This window comes from Podarcis liolepis (genome assembly GCF_965112155.1).
Source record: "Podarcis liolepis genome assembly, chromosome: 8".
NCBI lineage: Eukaryota > Metazoa > Chordata > Lepidosauria > Squamata > Lacertidae > Podarcis > Podarcis liolepis.
Window position 1 is genome coordinate 929246 of NC_139560.1, and position 15980 is coordinate 945225.

General features: G+C 49.2%; 1 protein-coding gene across 1 annotated transcript in view; it reads right to left on the minus strand.

Moving 5' to 3' along the window:
* BOP1 (BOP1 ribosomal biogenesis factor) overlaps positions 1-14631 on the minus strand; it is a 63834-nt gene extending 49203 nt beyond the window's left edge. The window contains exons 1-3 of the mRNA XM_083518211.1: positions 14308-14631; positions 12460-12642; positions 4363-4482 (exon numbers count right to left, since the gene is read on the minus strand). Coding sequence (XP_083374337.1) covers positions 4363-4482; positions 12460-12642; positions 14308-14340 — 336 coding nt within the window. The 5' untranslated portion in view covers positions 14341-14631. The remainder of the gene's footprint in view (positions 1-4362; positions 4483-12459; positions 12643-14307) is intronic.
* Positions 14632-15980: the final 1349 nt, after the last annotated feature.

The window sequence follows — 15980 nt, forward strand, 5'->3', positions numbered from 1 at the left end:
CACGCAGGCCAGGAGGGCGGCGAAGGTGGGGTGGCGTAGGGGGGAGAAGCACCAGCGCTTGCAGAGGGGGCAGGCAGGTGAACAGGAGCTGAGCCACAACACTGCTAGCACGGCAGTCATGCTCCAGAAAGGAAGCAGAATCATCCCTCCCCACCCTGTTCCCTGCTAAGGAAGCCCAGTTCTGCTACCAACAAGGCAACTCAGCAACTTGCACACTTTTACTGCCTTCTGCTCACCTTGCTACCTCTACGATGCAGACAGGAACCAGGTTTGCAAATAATCAGGAAGGGAAACAGGGCTATGCCAGGAGGAAAGGGCATGGAAAGGAGGGATACTGGGCCTGTAGGCAGGACTGAAGAACCAAGAGTTGTGAACGCCCCCTGGATCCCTTCCCCCCGGCCCCAAGTTTGGAAACTCCAAGAGATCGGAGGACAGTTCTGCACCAGATCCCAAACTGCATACCTATGTGTACAATCACAGATGTGGATAACACACTTCGTCCCAGCCAGGCCCTGGGCCAAGGCTCCTGGGGCCAACCTCCCGTCCCCACAGGACGCTGCCCGGCCGGGCCAAACCTCACAAGCCAGGCACATCCAGGGGGTGAGGGGAAAGGGCTGCACCCAGCTGCCGCCTCTGGAAAAGGCACCTCTTCTGGCAGGACACCTTCTGCCTTGCAAGCCTTGGCATTGCCCAGCAAAGAGCAAAGACCCATTGCCAGCTCTCCTCGCTGCTGCTTTGGCTGGTAACACTTAGTGGCACAGCTGCAAGAACAATCATCCAGCTGGACAGAATTGCCTTGGGAAGGAGACAAACTGCAAACCTAGAAGGGCTTCTCTTTTTAAATCCATGACCTCATAGCAAAACATCTCCACTTGCCGTTCCATTTGGAAATGGGTAGAGGAATGTGCCCAGACAGAAAGCCTAGGGCAGGGCAGATCTGAAAGGGGAAGGCTGGGGAAACCAAGAGGAAAGATGGCGGAGCAGAGGAAAGGAAGCAGAGCTCCTCCGTAGGAGTGCGCGCGCACTCATTCCACTCATTCTCCCCACGCCTCCGTTCTATGCCCATCCCCAAAGGTGGACTTTGCCAAGCCTGCAGCTGCGCAGGACAGGCGCCAAGCCACTCACAATCTGACACTTGCCAGGCTGAGTCACACTACGGGTTCAGAAAGCCCAGCATCCTGTTTCCAATGGGGACCAGTCCCATTTTTTCCGCAGGAGACAGAGGGTAAGTGAGTGGGTTGTGTGGTGAAGCTCATCCTTTGCTTCCATCACTGGGTTCTTACACCCATTTTATTATCCTCAGTGTGATCATCAAGCTTTTCTTCTGAATGTAGGCTGGAAGACTCCGGAGCAGGGATTGTCACACTTCTAAGTTCCAACCTTTCAGGAGTAAAGCTCTTTGCTACACCTGAGTTTTTCAATTTGTGTCCTTAGGCTCCTTGAAACAACCTTCTGGGCTCCCAGTCCTCAAGCCTGAAGATAGAGGGACTTTAATTACCCAAAGCTTTGTGTCTCTAACCAGAAACATTGGGGACACTGGCCTTGCCAATCTAGAGTTCAAGGGAGCAACCTTGTGCCTCGGGGTTACAATGCACAGCAAGAAGCGCACGTTCTGGGCACAGGAAGCAGCAGCATCCAGACTCTTCTGGAGGAGAGATAAATGCAATTACAGAAAGAGAGGGAGGCAGGAACAAAGCCACTGGAAGCCTCTCTGATGTCAACAGGTTCTGAATCAGTGCTCCCCTCAATGGGGCCCTGAAATAGGACCAGCTGGGGAGGGAGAGACCTTGGATTCAGACATGAAAGAGCTGTGTCCCTGGGTAATGCTCGAGACATTACACAAGCGTGCGTTTTGTATGGCCATATATTTCATTACGCTCTCAATCTCTATTCCAGACCCGGCACTTCCGCAGCTCCCGCTCCAGACCAGGTGGGCTTCTAGTCTGTGGATGCCCTGAATGCATGACTCTGCTAGGTCAGAAAGGCAAGCAGGGATTTCATTCCTTGGGATGCTAAGTCCAGGTCCAAGCCCCCTGCTCTCTTGTGGCCTCACCCACTCAGACTCCTCAAATAATCATCCCACTCAGACAACACCATATGCAAGCAGCACTCCTCTGTGTCACCCGGGGCAGTTGGCTCTGACTGACTAAAAGCTACACGAGCAGTTGATAGGGAAGCCTGTCCCAAGTCTTCCCCAACTGGCTGCCGATTCAAATAGCCTCTCTCAAAGTGACAGGAAGACCCTCCAGAATGCACTCCTTACCATCCAGCTCTTGGGTATTAGTAAACACCATCAGGTCCTTTTCTGGATTGACAACATTCACAAATTTGCCCCCCCCCCCACGATGTCCCTCATTTCCTGCTTCACAGAAGACGAACCCAGCCAGCTTTAAGGAAGTCTTCAAGGTGCTTCCGTTGCTTAGATTGGGACTACCACATAGGGAATCTGATAGAGAGACCGGGTGGAAGAATGGGAACTGGAGGCAAGCAGTTGCAAATGCAGCCACATGCTTGCTAAAAAAGAATGACAGGCAGTGCTAATGCTGTTGTGGCAGGCATTGTGGGAAAGAGATCAGGCTGCTGGTTGGGAAAGAAAACTGGAGAGAACCAATGGCAGGCTGGTGGAACAGGGGAATGGGGAGGGAGCTTTCCTGTCCTTCAGCCAGAAACTGAGAGAGTTTAAGGACTCGGGAGGTGACAGGAGGTTAGGAACGCTGACCCACATTCTGCTTGCTGAGAAGGAACTAACAAGTTATTCCACTACATTACTCAGGGCAGATGTTTCCACAAGAATGACAAAGGCAGCAAGGAAATCCCTGTCTTCTTCAACTAAAATGCCAACAAATAATTCAATTATGTCTTACAGAGCAGACTTTTGTAAAACACACACACACACACACACACACACAAAAACACCTCCTTGTACTGATTCTGTCAAGGAGAAACAGCTGTGTCCATGTGCCTCACCAGAGCTACATGACACTCAGGCCACAACAGTCAACCTGGAACAATTCTGCCCCAATGTCTCAAACTCAGAGACCTCCCTATTTCCTTGCACGCTTCTGAACTTTCCACCCTGCTAGGAGCAGTATTTTCCCCACCCGCTCGCTTTTTGTGCATGCTAAATACACCACACAGAGCTCCCCCCTCTCTTTTGGGGTCTTTCTTTACAGTCTCCCACTATTTTGCTCTGAACTGCCTAGAAACAGAGTGCCCAGAACTTGATTAGGTGTCTGCCCTTGGACATGATGATTTCTGCAGTTTATGGCTCAGGACTGCAACTTCTCAAGAACCACCTCTGCCCATATGAACTGACCTGGTCCCCTGAAATCAGCATCTTTTGTCTGTGGGGTGGCTCTGTGGTGGCTCCCATCTGTGGAATGCTCTCCTCATGGAGGCTTGCCTGGTACCTTCGTTACGTATCTTTAGGCACCAGTCAAAAACATTTTCCTCCTAGGCCTTTGGATAATTAAGCGATCTACGGCCTTTTAAACTGCGTGTGTGCAGAGGGGAGGTGTTGTTTTTGTTTGTCACAATGGTATGTATTTTTGTGCTTTTATTTTGTAAACTGCCCTGTGATCCTTGGATGAAGGACGGTATAGAAAGTTAATAATAATAATAAAGAATACAACTTTAAGAGGTCTTGGCAATCTTGCAACAAGAGCACCAGGGGCTCATTCAAAGTGCATTACCTACTGTAACCTCCAGACCCTTTTCTGCAGCGACGCCTATCCAATTATCTTCTCTTCAGTGTTGTGAATATTTTCCTCACTTGTGTTTACCACCATTTACCTTCCTCATTCACCTGGAATTTAGTCCAGTTACTTAGAGTTCAACACTAAAGCATCAGAGGTTTTTTCTTCCTTAGACCGTGAGCCCAGAAAAGTGCAGCGTCTTACATTTTGCCTGAGGGAAGGTAAACAATGGTCCTCCTCCTGCCTCAAATCCCACACACATCCTCTTGCAGCTTTGCAGGCACAAGCCAACCTAATTGCCCCCCCTCCACCAGCCTTTTTCTCACTGCCCTGAAGCTACCCCATAATCCACCTCTCTGGGCCCTGTGTGTGACTCACAGACTCATCCACTGCTCTTAAGCTTCTTGCAGGATATCAAGTCAGTCTCTCTCTCTCCCCCCCAAACACCACCAGTTCCTCTGTAAAGAACAAACATCAGTATAACCCATGCAGCCAAATGTCCATATGACAGAAAAATTGGGTCAGCAGTGGTTGAAAAAGCACACAGGAAACAGAGAGACACAAGGAGCCACTTTTCATTCAAAGAGCAGGAGACCTTGATTTGTTTAGCATTGCATGGCCTGGCAAGCCATCACTGCCCACAGAGTAGCATAGGAGACCACCTTACCTCCTCATCAGAGCTGTCTTCCACATATTCATTCTGCAAGAGTGGCTCCTCCTGTGGATTGTGTTCTGTGCCCTTGATCTTATGGTGCGATCGCACTTTCTTCCTGGAAACCTCTTCAGCCTGAAAGACAAGCAGGATGGCAGAAAGAGTTACCATGTACAGGCAGCGAGAGGCTGTGTGTCTTACACAATTGCATGGGAGACCTCCCAAACTACACAAAATGGCCAGCAATGAACACACAGTGTAGTGAGGGCCTCCCTCCCTCGGGCTATAGGCTAAGGTCTTCTACTACATAGATCCTGGCGCTCCCTCTCAACACATGAAAAAGAAATTGTTACAGTCCACAAAGTTGAGACCTGCAGCCACCCTCTCCCAGGAGAATCTCAGAATCGTAGATTTGGAAGGGTCATCTAGCCCAACCTCCTGCAACACAGGAATCTCAGCTAAAGCATCCATGGCAGGTGGCCATCAAAGCTCTGCTTAAAAACCACCACCTTCCAAGAGAGTCCACCACCTTCCAAGGGAGTTTGTTCCACTGTTGAACAACTCTTACAGTCAGACATTTTTTCCTGATGTTTAGTTGGAATCTCTTTCTTGTAACTTGACGCCATTGGTTTGAGTCCTACCCTCTGGAGCAGGAGAAAACAATCTTGCTCCCTTTTCCGTGTGACAGTCCCATGTGACAGATATTTGAGCATGGAGAAAGTGGACAGAGAAAAGTTTTATCCCTCTCTTATAACACTCGAACTTTGCAGGCATCAAATCAAGTTGAATGTTCAAAGACTCAGGACAGATGAAACCAAGTGCTTATTCATGCAGCTCATAGTTAAACTGTGGAACTCACTCGCACAGGTGTTAAGAGACAGCCACCAACTTGGATGCCTTTAAATGAGGATTAGACAGATTCATGAAAAAAGGCTTTCAATGGCCACTAGTCGTGATGGAGGCTATTCTCTGCCGCCACAGATGGAGGGACCATGAAAGCTATGCTCCACCTCCACACCCGGGAGGCTTCTGAATGAATATCAGTTGCTGGAAACCACAGGGGGGAGAGGACTCTTGCGCTCACATCCTGCCTCATGTCAGAACAGGAAGCTGGACAAGATGGGCCACTGGTCTGATCCAGGACAGACAACAGACTGCATTTCTTTGCAGAATGAATCTTCCAAGTTAGTTGTCAGAGGATGTCGTGATGGCCGTCTCCTTATGTAAAGTCAGGGAGGTAGATGGGTGGCTCCGAATATAGGCCACCCTTCCTCAAGGTGGGAGCCCCCCACTGTTTTGGACTACAAACCCCATCAACCCCAGGATCATCTGGTCATGCTGCCTAGGGCAGTTGTAGTCCAAAGCAGCCAAAGGGCACTTTTCTGGGGAAGGCTTACCTAGAGCATACTGTGCAAACCCCAGATGACACAGCAAGCAGTAATCTCTATGCTTTACGCATGGACAGAATGGAAACTTTCAGTACTTTAGATGGCTCGGCCTATCGGCAGCCATGAGCTAAGAGGCAGCAGGCGTCTGCATATACAATAACAGCAGGAGAAGGCTCCTACTTTCTACGCCGTGTTTGTGGGCTTCCTGAAGGCATCTGGCTGGCCACTCCTGGCAAGAAGAGGCTGGGCTAGATGGAACCCCCTTAGTCTGGTCCATCAGGGCTCTTCTTAGGATCTGAGACAGGACAGGATCCAGCCCCAGCCAGATTCCAGCCCACGGGCCTGGCGTTCCAGACTGCACCTACGCCTTGGCCTGGCGTGCGGGTGCAGGCAGAACTGCACATCCTTCCCTGTTAAAGAGATTCACCCTCCTCCCCCGCTCAGAGGGGACCCAGCCTGGAGTGGGCTTTACCGGAGGATTTGACAGAATAATCAGAAAAGCAGCCCTACAAAGCTCCCCTCCTGGGAGCAGTAAAATCTGCACAGTGTGTGATCACCTTCTGCTGTACGCAACCCATAACACAGCCCTTTCTGCCCCCCCCCCCGACTTCCACCCTTCTGGCCAAGGGGAGAAAGTGGGGCTGGGGGCCTAGAAAGTACAGGGCCAACTAGAAGATGGGATTACAGCAAAAACAAAGGCTTTATTAAAGTCTTTGAAAAAAGGAGATCGGAGGTAAGTTTTTTCCCAGGCTTTTGGCATTGAGAAGGTTTTGTCTGTCTCTCCCGCTCTCCCCCCCTAATTCTCCTTCCTCCCAACACTCCACGAGCTTGGAGAAGAGCCCCATGCTGCAGAAATGGGCCACTGGTGCAGCAAGCCACCCTGGCGACCTGCCAAGGGCACCCTGGCCTAGCAAGACTGGCCCAGTTCCTCATCCCTCACAGGCACCAGAGCTGCCTCTCAGTACACCTCCAGAACAAGACATGTGGAGCAATGCTGCTGTGGAGACACCCACAGTCCAAAGCGCCCCTAGAATGACCAAGCTTCCCTTCCTGTTGCTGCGCTTCTGTCCCTCTGGCAATCAGTTGGAAGAGAGCTAGGACAAGGCAGGCTGATGTGGGTTCTTTAGACACCACCACCCAGTGATTCTCCTCTGGCAGAACGTTCCAAGGCTCATGCTTTGAGACTCATTTGTTCATTTTCAAGATGGAGGGGCAGGCTTGTGCCACCCTCCTGACTCAGGAGATGTAGGGTAGGGCTCTCAGCTTAGGTGAGATGAAGTGTAAGGTTCCCCCAAGCAGCTTTTATCAAGAGGCATATAAAAGAATTCCCTTGGTGATACCTAGCCTGGATACGTGCTGGGAACCATCCTTCTTGCACAGCAGTCTTGTTTTTGGATTTTTCTACAGCCACACTCTTTGCATTTCTGATTAATGGACACAAAACGGGGCCTTGCTTCCTGCCCTGAGCAGTCCGTGCAGAGGCTCCTGCAGGAAGGTGGGCAAAGAGGCCACCAGAGGGCAGCATGCAACTCCAAAAGGAATGTGCAGGGGGGAGCAGAGACAGTCAGGAAAAGCAATCGGAAGGAGTAATTGCAGCAGCTGCGGCAGCCAGGGCTTCCGAGGTGAAGAGGTCAGGCTGTGAGCCGCTGTGCCTGCATCTGCTGATTCAGCAATGCTTGTGGCCAGGTGAGAAGCACTGGCTGGTGCTGAAAACTCCCCATGGAAGCCACTGAGACAGTTCAGTTCTTGAATGGGTGGCACAAGGGTCTGTTCTGCAACTCTTCTCTGCTTTTCGGTAACCGTCTGTATGACTCCTTTTATCTGAAAACTGTGCTGCAATATTTATTACATTTGTACTGTCCACCATGAAAGCTCTTCTAACACGGCAAATGCCTTTTCGTCAGAAGCCCTACAAGTGCTTCTTCAATTCTCTCTTTGGCACCTCGGGGCATCACCAAGGAAATCCAGGACTAGCAGGCTGAGCTCCTCTGTGCAGAGGATGCTGGTCCCATGCAACTCTCCAATGCCAACTGGAAGAGAACCAAGCTCCCTCCCTGCCAAGAGGGATGCAAGTTCCTCTCTTCCTTACCACCCGGCTTCCTTGGGGGTCTGTGAAGTCGAGTGCCCTCTTCATTATTTGAAACTTGAATCCTACCCTTCCTTCAGGGAGCTAAGGCCAGCACACACATATTGCCTCTACAGTTCTAACTCTGTGTGAGGTAGGTTAAGCCAAGACAAGGATGTGCCCAAGGCCAACCTTTGAGCTTCACAGCAGAACAGCAATGACACCCAGGCTCCTTAGGCCAGCAGCCTGCCACCCAATGAACTACCCAGGCAAAAGCTGGCCATTGCGGCTGAAGGCCTGCCAGAGTTTTCCAAAGATGAAACTGCCTTGCCTCCCGCTGTTTTGTGTCTGAACACTTCACAGAATTGTGCATGCTTGCAACTTAAGACAGCCTTCCAGGGACAAAGAATCGTCTAGTTATCACAAATTTATCCCTCCTGAGCCAGCAAAATCAAGGGAAGTTTCTTAAGCCCTGGGTGAAGCAACTTCCTTTGCTTCCTCCACCTCCTGCTGCTCCTATGCACCAGAGAGGAGGTTCTGCCTTGAGGAAGGAGACCCACCAGTAACTATATAGAAGAATTCCCAATTTTGGAGCACGCGGCAGAGCTGCAGCACGCACAGGAGCTTTCCATCTCCACCGGCGGCTGATGGTTGCCTATTCCGTTCTACACGTTCCTGCTCCCCAGGATCCCTGCCAAGTTGACTGGCTGCCAAGCCCTGATGAATAAGGCTGATGACAGAAGCAGAGAGGCCTTGCGCGCATATATATCTATTTGCTATTATTTTTATTTACAATGCACAGAGCATCAGGCTCTTGACACCGAAGAAACTTACTGTCTAAAGCCAAGCCAGAGGGGAAACTGTGTGCTGGGAGAGGGAAGGGAGCCCCACACGCCAAAAGCAGCTGCTCAGCTCAGCGGCAACAGGAAGGCCAGAGCATGAAAGGCACTGACATGTTCTCTTAGGCAAAACAGGTCGGATCATGGACAGCAGCAAAGCCTCACAGATCAACGTATCAGGGAGTCCTAATAGGAATGCAAATATGGGAATGCAAATATGCCAACCGCACTAGGAGGCCTGTCGGAAACCAGTTTTTTACTCAAGTAAGCACGTCAATCCACATATTGAAAAGCTTGCCTAGTCAGCTCATCTCAAAAAGGAAAGGCTTCAGAAACAAGCCATCAAAATAATCAAGGGGATGGATTGAGTTCCCTATGAATAAAAGTTGCAGTGTGTCAGGACTGGTCGTTGTCCTCTTCAGATCACCACACAAACGCTTCTTGTTCTTTTATAACTTTTTCTTGCGTATTAACAAAACAATCTTATAAACGGTTCTTAACTCTTCTTCCTCAGCGTCACTTCTTTCAGCTACCTTCTGAGCTCTGCTTCTCCATGACCAGCCACTCTCAAAATGGCGAAGGCGCCTTTCCCTTCGCTTTCCTGCTCTTTTTCCTACCCTCCTGGCTAGAGCTGGCCTGTATCTCCCCTCCTCCCAATCTGAGCTAGAACTGAACCCCTGCCTTTCCTGTGAACAGCCAGTCCCTCCCTGTTGTTCCTCTTGCTCCCTTCTATTAGATTCACTGCTCTCCTCCCCCCCATGGGGAATGCTTTCTCCCTCTGAGAAACTGGAAACTTCTAACTCTTCCCTGACACTGTGTTTGGGACTTTTTAATTTTGAGAAAAGGTGAGTAAGGAGGGACGCAATAAGAAATTTATAAAGTTATGTCTGGGATAGAGGTAGAGGACAGAGAAACATTTTTCTCTCTAACACACAACACTGGAACTCATGAGTGTGAAATGAAGAAGAACGTTGGAAGATTCAGCACAGATACAAGAATTTCCTTCACGCCAATGGCCCAGCATTCTGTTCTCTCAGTGACCAGATCCCTGTGGCAAACCTGCAAGCAGGACATGAGTGCAACAGCACTCTGCCCACCTGCAGTTCCCAATATTAGGAGTATTAATAGGCCTAATGCGTCGGACAGCGGAGGTGGAACACAGTCACCATGGCTAGTAGCTATTGGGGATGGCAATATTTATTTATATCCTGCCTTTCCCCCAGAACCGGGACTAAAGGTGGCTTTAAAAAATCAAAACACCATGGATAAAACATAAAGTTGAAAACATTTGAATGGCAATTGTTGATTCTCCTTTAGGTATCTGCATGATTATGTCAGGGGGGAAATTCCCCTCAGTATATCCTTACCAAGAATAAAACATCCCTGCTCTTCCCTAGGGAAGCACATTTTATATTCAATGGGAGAAAAGCTCATCCAGGTTGCAACAGAGTTCTTTCACTGAGGATGTCTCTCTCTCTCTCTGCACATGCATATAAATTTGTTTGCTTTGTTATTTATTTAAAGCCTTTTACAGTGGTGCCCCGCAAGACGAATGCCTCGCAAGACGAAAAACTCGCTAGATGAAAGGGTTTTGCGGTTTTTGAGCTGCTTTTGCAAGACGGATTTCCCTATGGGCTTGCTTCGCAAGACGAAAACGTCTTGCAAGTTTGTTTCCTTTTTCTTAACACCGTTAATACAGTTGCGACTTGACTTCAAGGAGCAACTCATAGAACGTGGTGTGGTAGCCTTTTTTGAGGTTTTTGGTGATTTTTGAAGCTTTTCCAAAACTTTTCCGACACCGTGCTTCGCAAGATGAAAAATTCGCTAGACGAAAAAACTCGCGGAACGAATTAATTTCGTCTTGCGAGGCACCCCTGTATTTTGCTTTTCAGGAAGATACCTTGTAATGTGACAGTGATATGGGTCTTCCAGAAAATTTTGATCTGGAAAATGCCCCAGGGCATATTAGAACAATTTGCATTGATAATATTTTAGTTCACATTGGGATATTTTCTGACGCCCTCTAGGAAGTAATCTAATTTAGCACATTTATTTTACTTGTATTTAGTAAGCAAAACTAAAAAAGATACCCCTCGTTAATCATTTTGTACCAATACAACACACGTATTTGATCTAAAATACGTGAGAAGAGAAATTAAAGCATACTTACTGATATTTAAATGCTATGTAAAAATAAAAAATTGGTATACTTGTATAATTGTAAATATTTCCTTTATATCCATGGAAGAGAAGTTGAGCTCCTCCCCTGCCACCTCTCTGATAGCCCCTTGAGACTGTCCACAGGCCACACCCCTTACCAGCCCCCCTCGGCACCTTCCTGAGGTGCAGTTTCCTGGCTGGAACGTGTCCTTGAATGTGCTAATGCCTCTTCCTGGCCTGGATGGAGGTGTGTGCACTTTCCTTTACTTTTGCATGGCTAGAACATACAAAGCTAAGTCACATTCTTTGCTTCACCCGCAATTAACATGTGACCGCTGGAAGGCTACCTATGAGGGAATGAGGACCTTGAGCTGAAGTTTCCGCAACCCTTCCAGACATAACTTAAATGTTAAAAAAACCAAAGGAACTGAAAACTCTTGGCTTACTAATACATGTTAGGACCCCTGACCGTCCAGTCGTGACTGACTCTGGGGTTGCGGTGCTCATCTCGCTTTATTGGCCAAGGGAGCCGGCGTACAGCTTCTGAGTCATGTGGCCAGCATGACTAAGCCGCTTCTGGCAAACCAGAGCAGCGCACAGAAACGCCGTTTACCTTCCCGCCGGAGCGGTACCTATTTATCTACTTGCACTTTGTGCTTTTGAACTGCTAGGTTGGCAGGAGCAGGGACGGAGCAACAGGTGCTCACCCCGTTGCGGGGATTCGAACCGCCGACCTTCTGATTGGCAAGCCCTAGCCTCTATGTTAGCAACCAGAGAACTGTGCATGCTTCCCATAGGACTGTATCCAAAGCTGCTGTTCCAACTGCACAATACAGTGGTACCTCGAGTAAAGAACTTAATTCGTTCTGGAGGTCCGTTCTTAACCTGAAACTGTTCTTAACCTAAGGTACCACTTTAGCTAATGGGGCCTCCCACTGCCGCCACTGCACGATTTCTGTTCTCATCCTGAAGCAAAGTTCTTAACCAAAGGTACTATTTCTGGGTTAGCGGAGTCTGTAACCTGAAGCGTCTGCAACCTGAAATACCACTGTATTCCCATTTGCACAATAGCTCTTCCTCATCCTCTCTCCCTGCAGCCTCAATGCACCCCCAGAATACACTTTCCAGAGCAATTTTGGGGGTGCACAGGGAGAAAAGGGGAAGGGGAAGTTCTATTGTATAAGTGAAACTCTGCTTGCACAGCGTGGCACACAATCACCTGAAAAACATGAATTACAGCTTTGAAGCTGCTGAGCTTGCCTAACATTGTATGTGCACCTGAACTTCTTAAACGGGAAACTTCCCAAGGAAAACCAACTTCACTGCAAAATGACAAGCATGACATACGAACTGAAGGGATAGCTCAGACGGCAGAGCACAAGGCTCCTAATCTCAGGGTTGTGGGTTTGAGCCCCACTTGGGGCAAAGATTCTTACCTTGCAGGAGTTGGACTAAATGACCGTTGCAAGTCCCTTCCAACTCTACAATTCTATGAAATGAAGAAACGCTAAGTATGTGTAGAACAGTGACAGGATGACAATCTCTGAAGCGTTGCCACTGGAGGAATATGTGATTTCTTTGTCCAGAACCTCCCTCCTGAAAAGAATCACCTAAAGACACAGTGCCATAGACGCAGCACTCCAGAGTATTCTGTACTTACAAGCATATTTTCAGGGGGCAAGACGCCTTCTGACTTCTCCTCGACCCCACTGTCTTCCTCCTCATCCTCTGTGATGCTGTCACTCCCAGAATCCTCTAGTCCAGAGAATACACTTTCATCACTGTCCGTCAGATCATCACTTTGCCCTTCTTGCTCCTCAAGAGGAAGGGTGCTGAGGAGAGGCTGCCAGAAGGAAACAGAAAGCATTAGGAGAGTGTACTAGCAGCGGTGGCAAATCCCTATATTGTAAGCCACCCTGTGATCTTCGGATGAAAAGCAGCATAGAAATTTAATAAACTCATCATCATCATCATCACCACCACCATCCCCTTGTAGGCCAAAATGTTCTCCCAAACAATGTTACAAGCATCACTTGTGATATCAGCAGGCTGCAGAGACAATAACTAATTACCGTCCTTCCAATAATTGCCTTGGGACCAGAAATTTATACCCTGCCATTCAGATATGCCTCTTGTCTTCAACAACCTACCCACCCAACAATGCTAGACCCAGTTCTTCTTGAGACAATTTTACCCAGCTTCCAGCACCGCTACCCATTTTTTAGGCCAAACTTAAAAATGGAAAGCGTAATGGTGGTAGTCAACAACAGCTTTAAAGACTCTCTCAAGGCAAATCTAAAAAAAAGGTAGTTTAAGCGCCAGCAATTGGGAAAAACTAGCCTGCGACCGCTCCAATTGTGGAGAACAGCCTTTACCAAAGGTTTTATGGGCTTTGAAGACACTCGAACTCAGGATGCAAGGGAGAAACGTGCTAAGAGGAAGGCACGCTTGGCAAATCCACAACGGGATCAACTCCTGCCCGGACACCAATGTCCCCACTGTGGAAGGACGTGTGGATCCAGAACTGGCCTCCACAGTCACTTACGGACTGAATGTTAAAACTGTGTTCATGGAAGACAATCTTACTTGGCTACAAGCGATCGCCAAAGAAAATGGCCCAGTTTTGCTTGATGTACAGTCATACCTCGGGTTGAATATGCTTCATGTCGAATTCCGCTACGTGGGGACCTGGAAGTAACGGAGCACGTTACTTCCGGGTTTCGCCGCTCACGCATGCATAGATGCTCAAAATGACGTCACATGCATGCACAGAAGCGGCGAAAAGCGTCGTGCGTGTGCGCAGACGTGCTATTGCTAGTTAGGTTTGCTTCTGAATGCGAATGGGGCTCCGGAACGGATCCCGTTTGCATCCCGAGGTACCACTGTATTGTAAAGAACTTGCCCTGGCTTCATTTCCGAAAAGAATTCGTTTTTATTTTTTTAGTAATGGTGATGAGGATGGTGCCAAGTGCCCAGAGAGCCCTTCTGACTGTGGCTCATCAGGAGCTCTTGGGGCTCCATCCTCATCCCCATCACTAGATTTCTTTGGTGCCTTTCATCCGAGGACCACACGGTGGTGATTTACAACCCAACACGTGAAGGTGCCTCACCCCACACCTCTGGCCCACCTGACCCAGCACTGCCCACTCTGACGGGCAGCCGCCCCCCAGGATCTTGCCACCATTCTGGGGTTGCCTGCCCTGGCTCTCCAGGCGCTTCTCGGGGCTCCACCTGCCAGAGGGAGAGCAGAACGGGGCAAAGGCGGAGGCAGGCCTGGGTTCGAATCCTCCACGGGGCCACGTGGAGCTGCCTCTCTGCCCGACCGACCTGCCTCGCGGGGCTCTTGTTCTGGGATGAGGAAGGGGCGGGCCAGGTCCCCGGCCCCGGAGGGCCCAGCAGCTCCCGGAGGGCCTTCCCGGCCCCCTTCCTCTCCCGGGGGTCTCGCGCGGGGGAGGGGCTGCCCCTCTTCTCCCCCCCCCCCCGGCCCTCCGCCCGTCCCGGCCCTCACCCGGCTGCTCCCTTCTCCCCCGGCGGCCTTCATGCTTCCCCTCCGAGCCGCCTCACGTCCCCGCCGCGTGCGCTCGCCGCTCCAGCTGCCAGCCAGTGCGCAGGCGCGCCGGGAAAGAGCACGCCCCGCCCCCCTCGCTCGCTCCCTCGCGCGGCCTTCGCCTCCGAGCCGAGCGCGGTTTCTCTTCGGTTCCCTCAGGGAGGCGGCGTCGCCGTCTTTGCCTCAGCGATAAGACTCGAAAACCGGCGGGGAAAGCGGGTCTGAGGGGAAACCTGAGGGGAGAGGTCAGAGGTGAAGCTGTGACGTCAGCACACGCGCGCCGGGGTTAACTCTCAGCTCCGCGCATGCGTCCCACAGGCCCGAGCTGCAAAAAACAAACAAACCCGCGCGTACTGCGCAGGCGCTACGATCGCGTAAGTCTATGGTCGCAGGAATGGATACGAAGGGACCCTGATGCACATAGACACACGAAGTGTAGACGTGCACATGGAGCGCAGCTTCCGGGCTGACTTGGGAACTCTTTTCCTCCAAAATGAGAGCTGTCCGTAGAGAAAGCGGCTCGTTACAAGGGGTATATTTCCTTTAAAAAAAATAAAAAAAATTTATTGGTTTTTAACATACAAAATTATAAAACATACCACACAATTTATCACAAATACATTCTTATTGGACTTCCATCAGCACCTCTGATAATCCTCCATCTTAATCACTTCTTATGCATTTCTTAACTTAATATTGCCTTTACATCTCTTAACATATCGCATCTCCTTCTCCATTTTTGCAGTATTTCTAATATTTTTTAAAAAAAATATTAGTTTTTTAAACGTATCATTTCCAACAATCACATAACATAACTTCTTACCTTATACATTTAGACTTCTGTCAACACCTCTGATAATTTTCTGTCTTTTATCACTTATTCTGGATTTCTTAATATATCAATCGCTCTTAATTGTCACCAACTAATCACCTCATTGTCTTTCTTGTAGTATTTCATATAATTCTCATTACAAAACTTCTTACAGTCCTACTAGCGTAATCTGTTCAATACTATTACTTTTCAAATAGTTCGTATATTTACTCCAGTCTTCTAAGAATCTCTGGTCCCACAGGTTTCAAATCCTTCCAGTTAATTTATCCAGTTCTGCATAGTCCATCAATTTCATCCGCCATTCTTCCATCGTCGGTAATTCTTCTTGCTTCCATTTTTGTGCCGATAATATTCTTGCTGCCGTCACAGCAGCTTCGGCTGGGGAGGGTGGGATATAAATTAAAATTTATTATTATTATTATTATTATTATTATTATTATTATTATTATTATTATTATATTTCCACCACGTTTGCTGTCAGAGCCGGGGTGGTGGTGGAGGAGGAGTTTGATATCCCGCCTTTCACTCCATTTAAGGAGTCTCAAAGTGGCTAACATTCTCCTTTCCCTTCCTGCCCCACAACAAACACTCTGAGATGAGTGGGGCTGAGAGGCTTCAGAGAAGTGTGACTGGCCCAAGGTCACCCAGCAGCTGCATGTGGAGGAGCGGAGACGCGAACCCGGTTCCCCAGATTACGAGACTACCGCTCTTAACCACTACACCAAACTGGCTCTCTAGATGGGCCATTGGCCTGATCCAGCAGGCTCTTCCCCTGTTCTTAAACAATGTTGTCGTTTAGTCG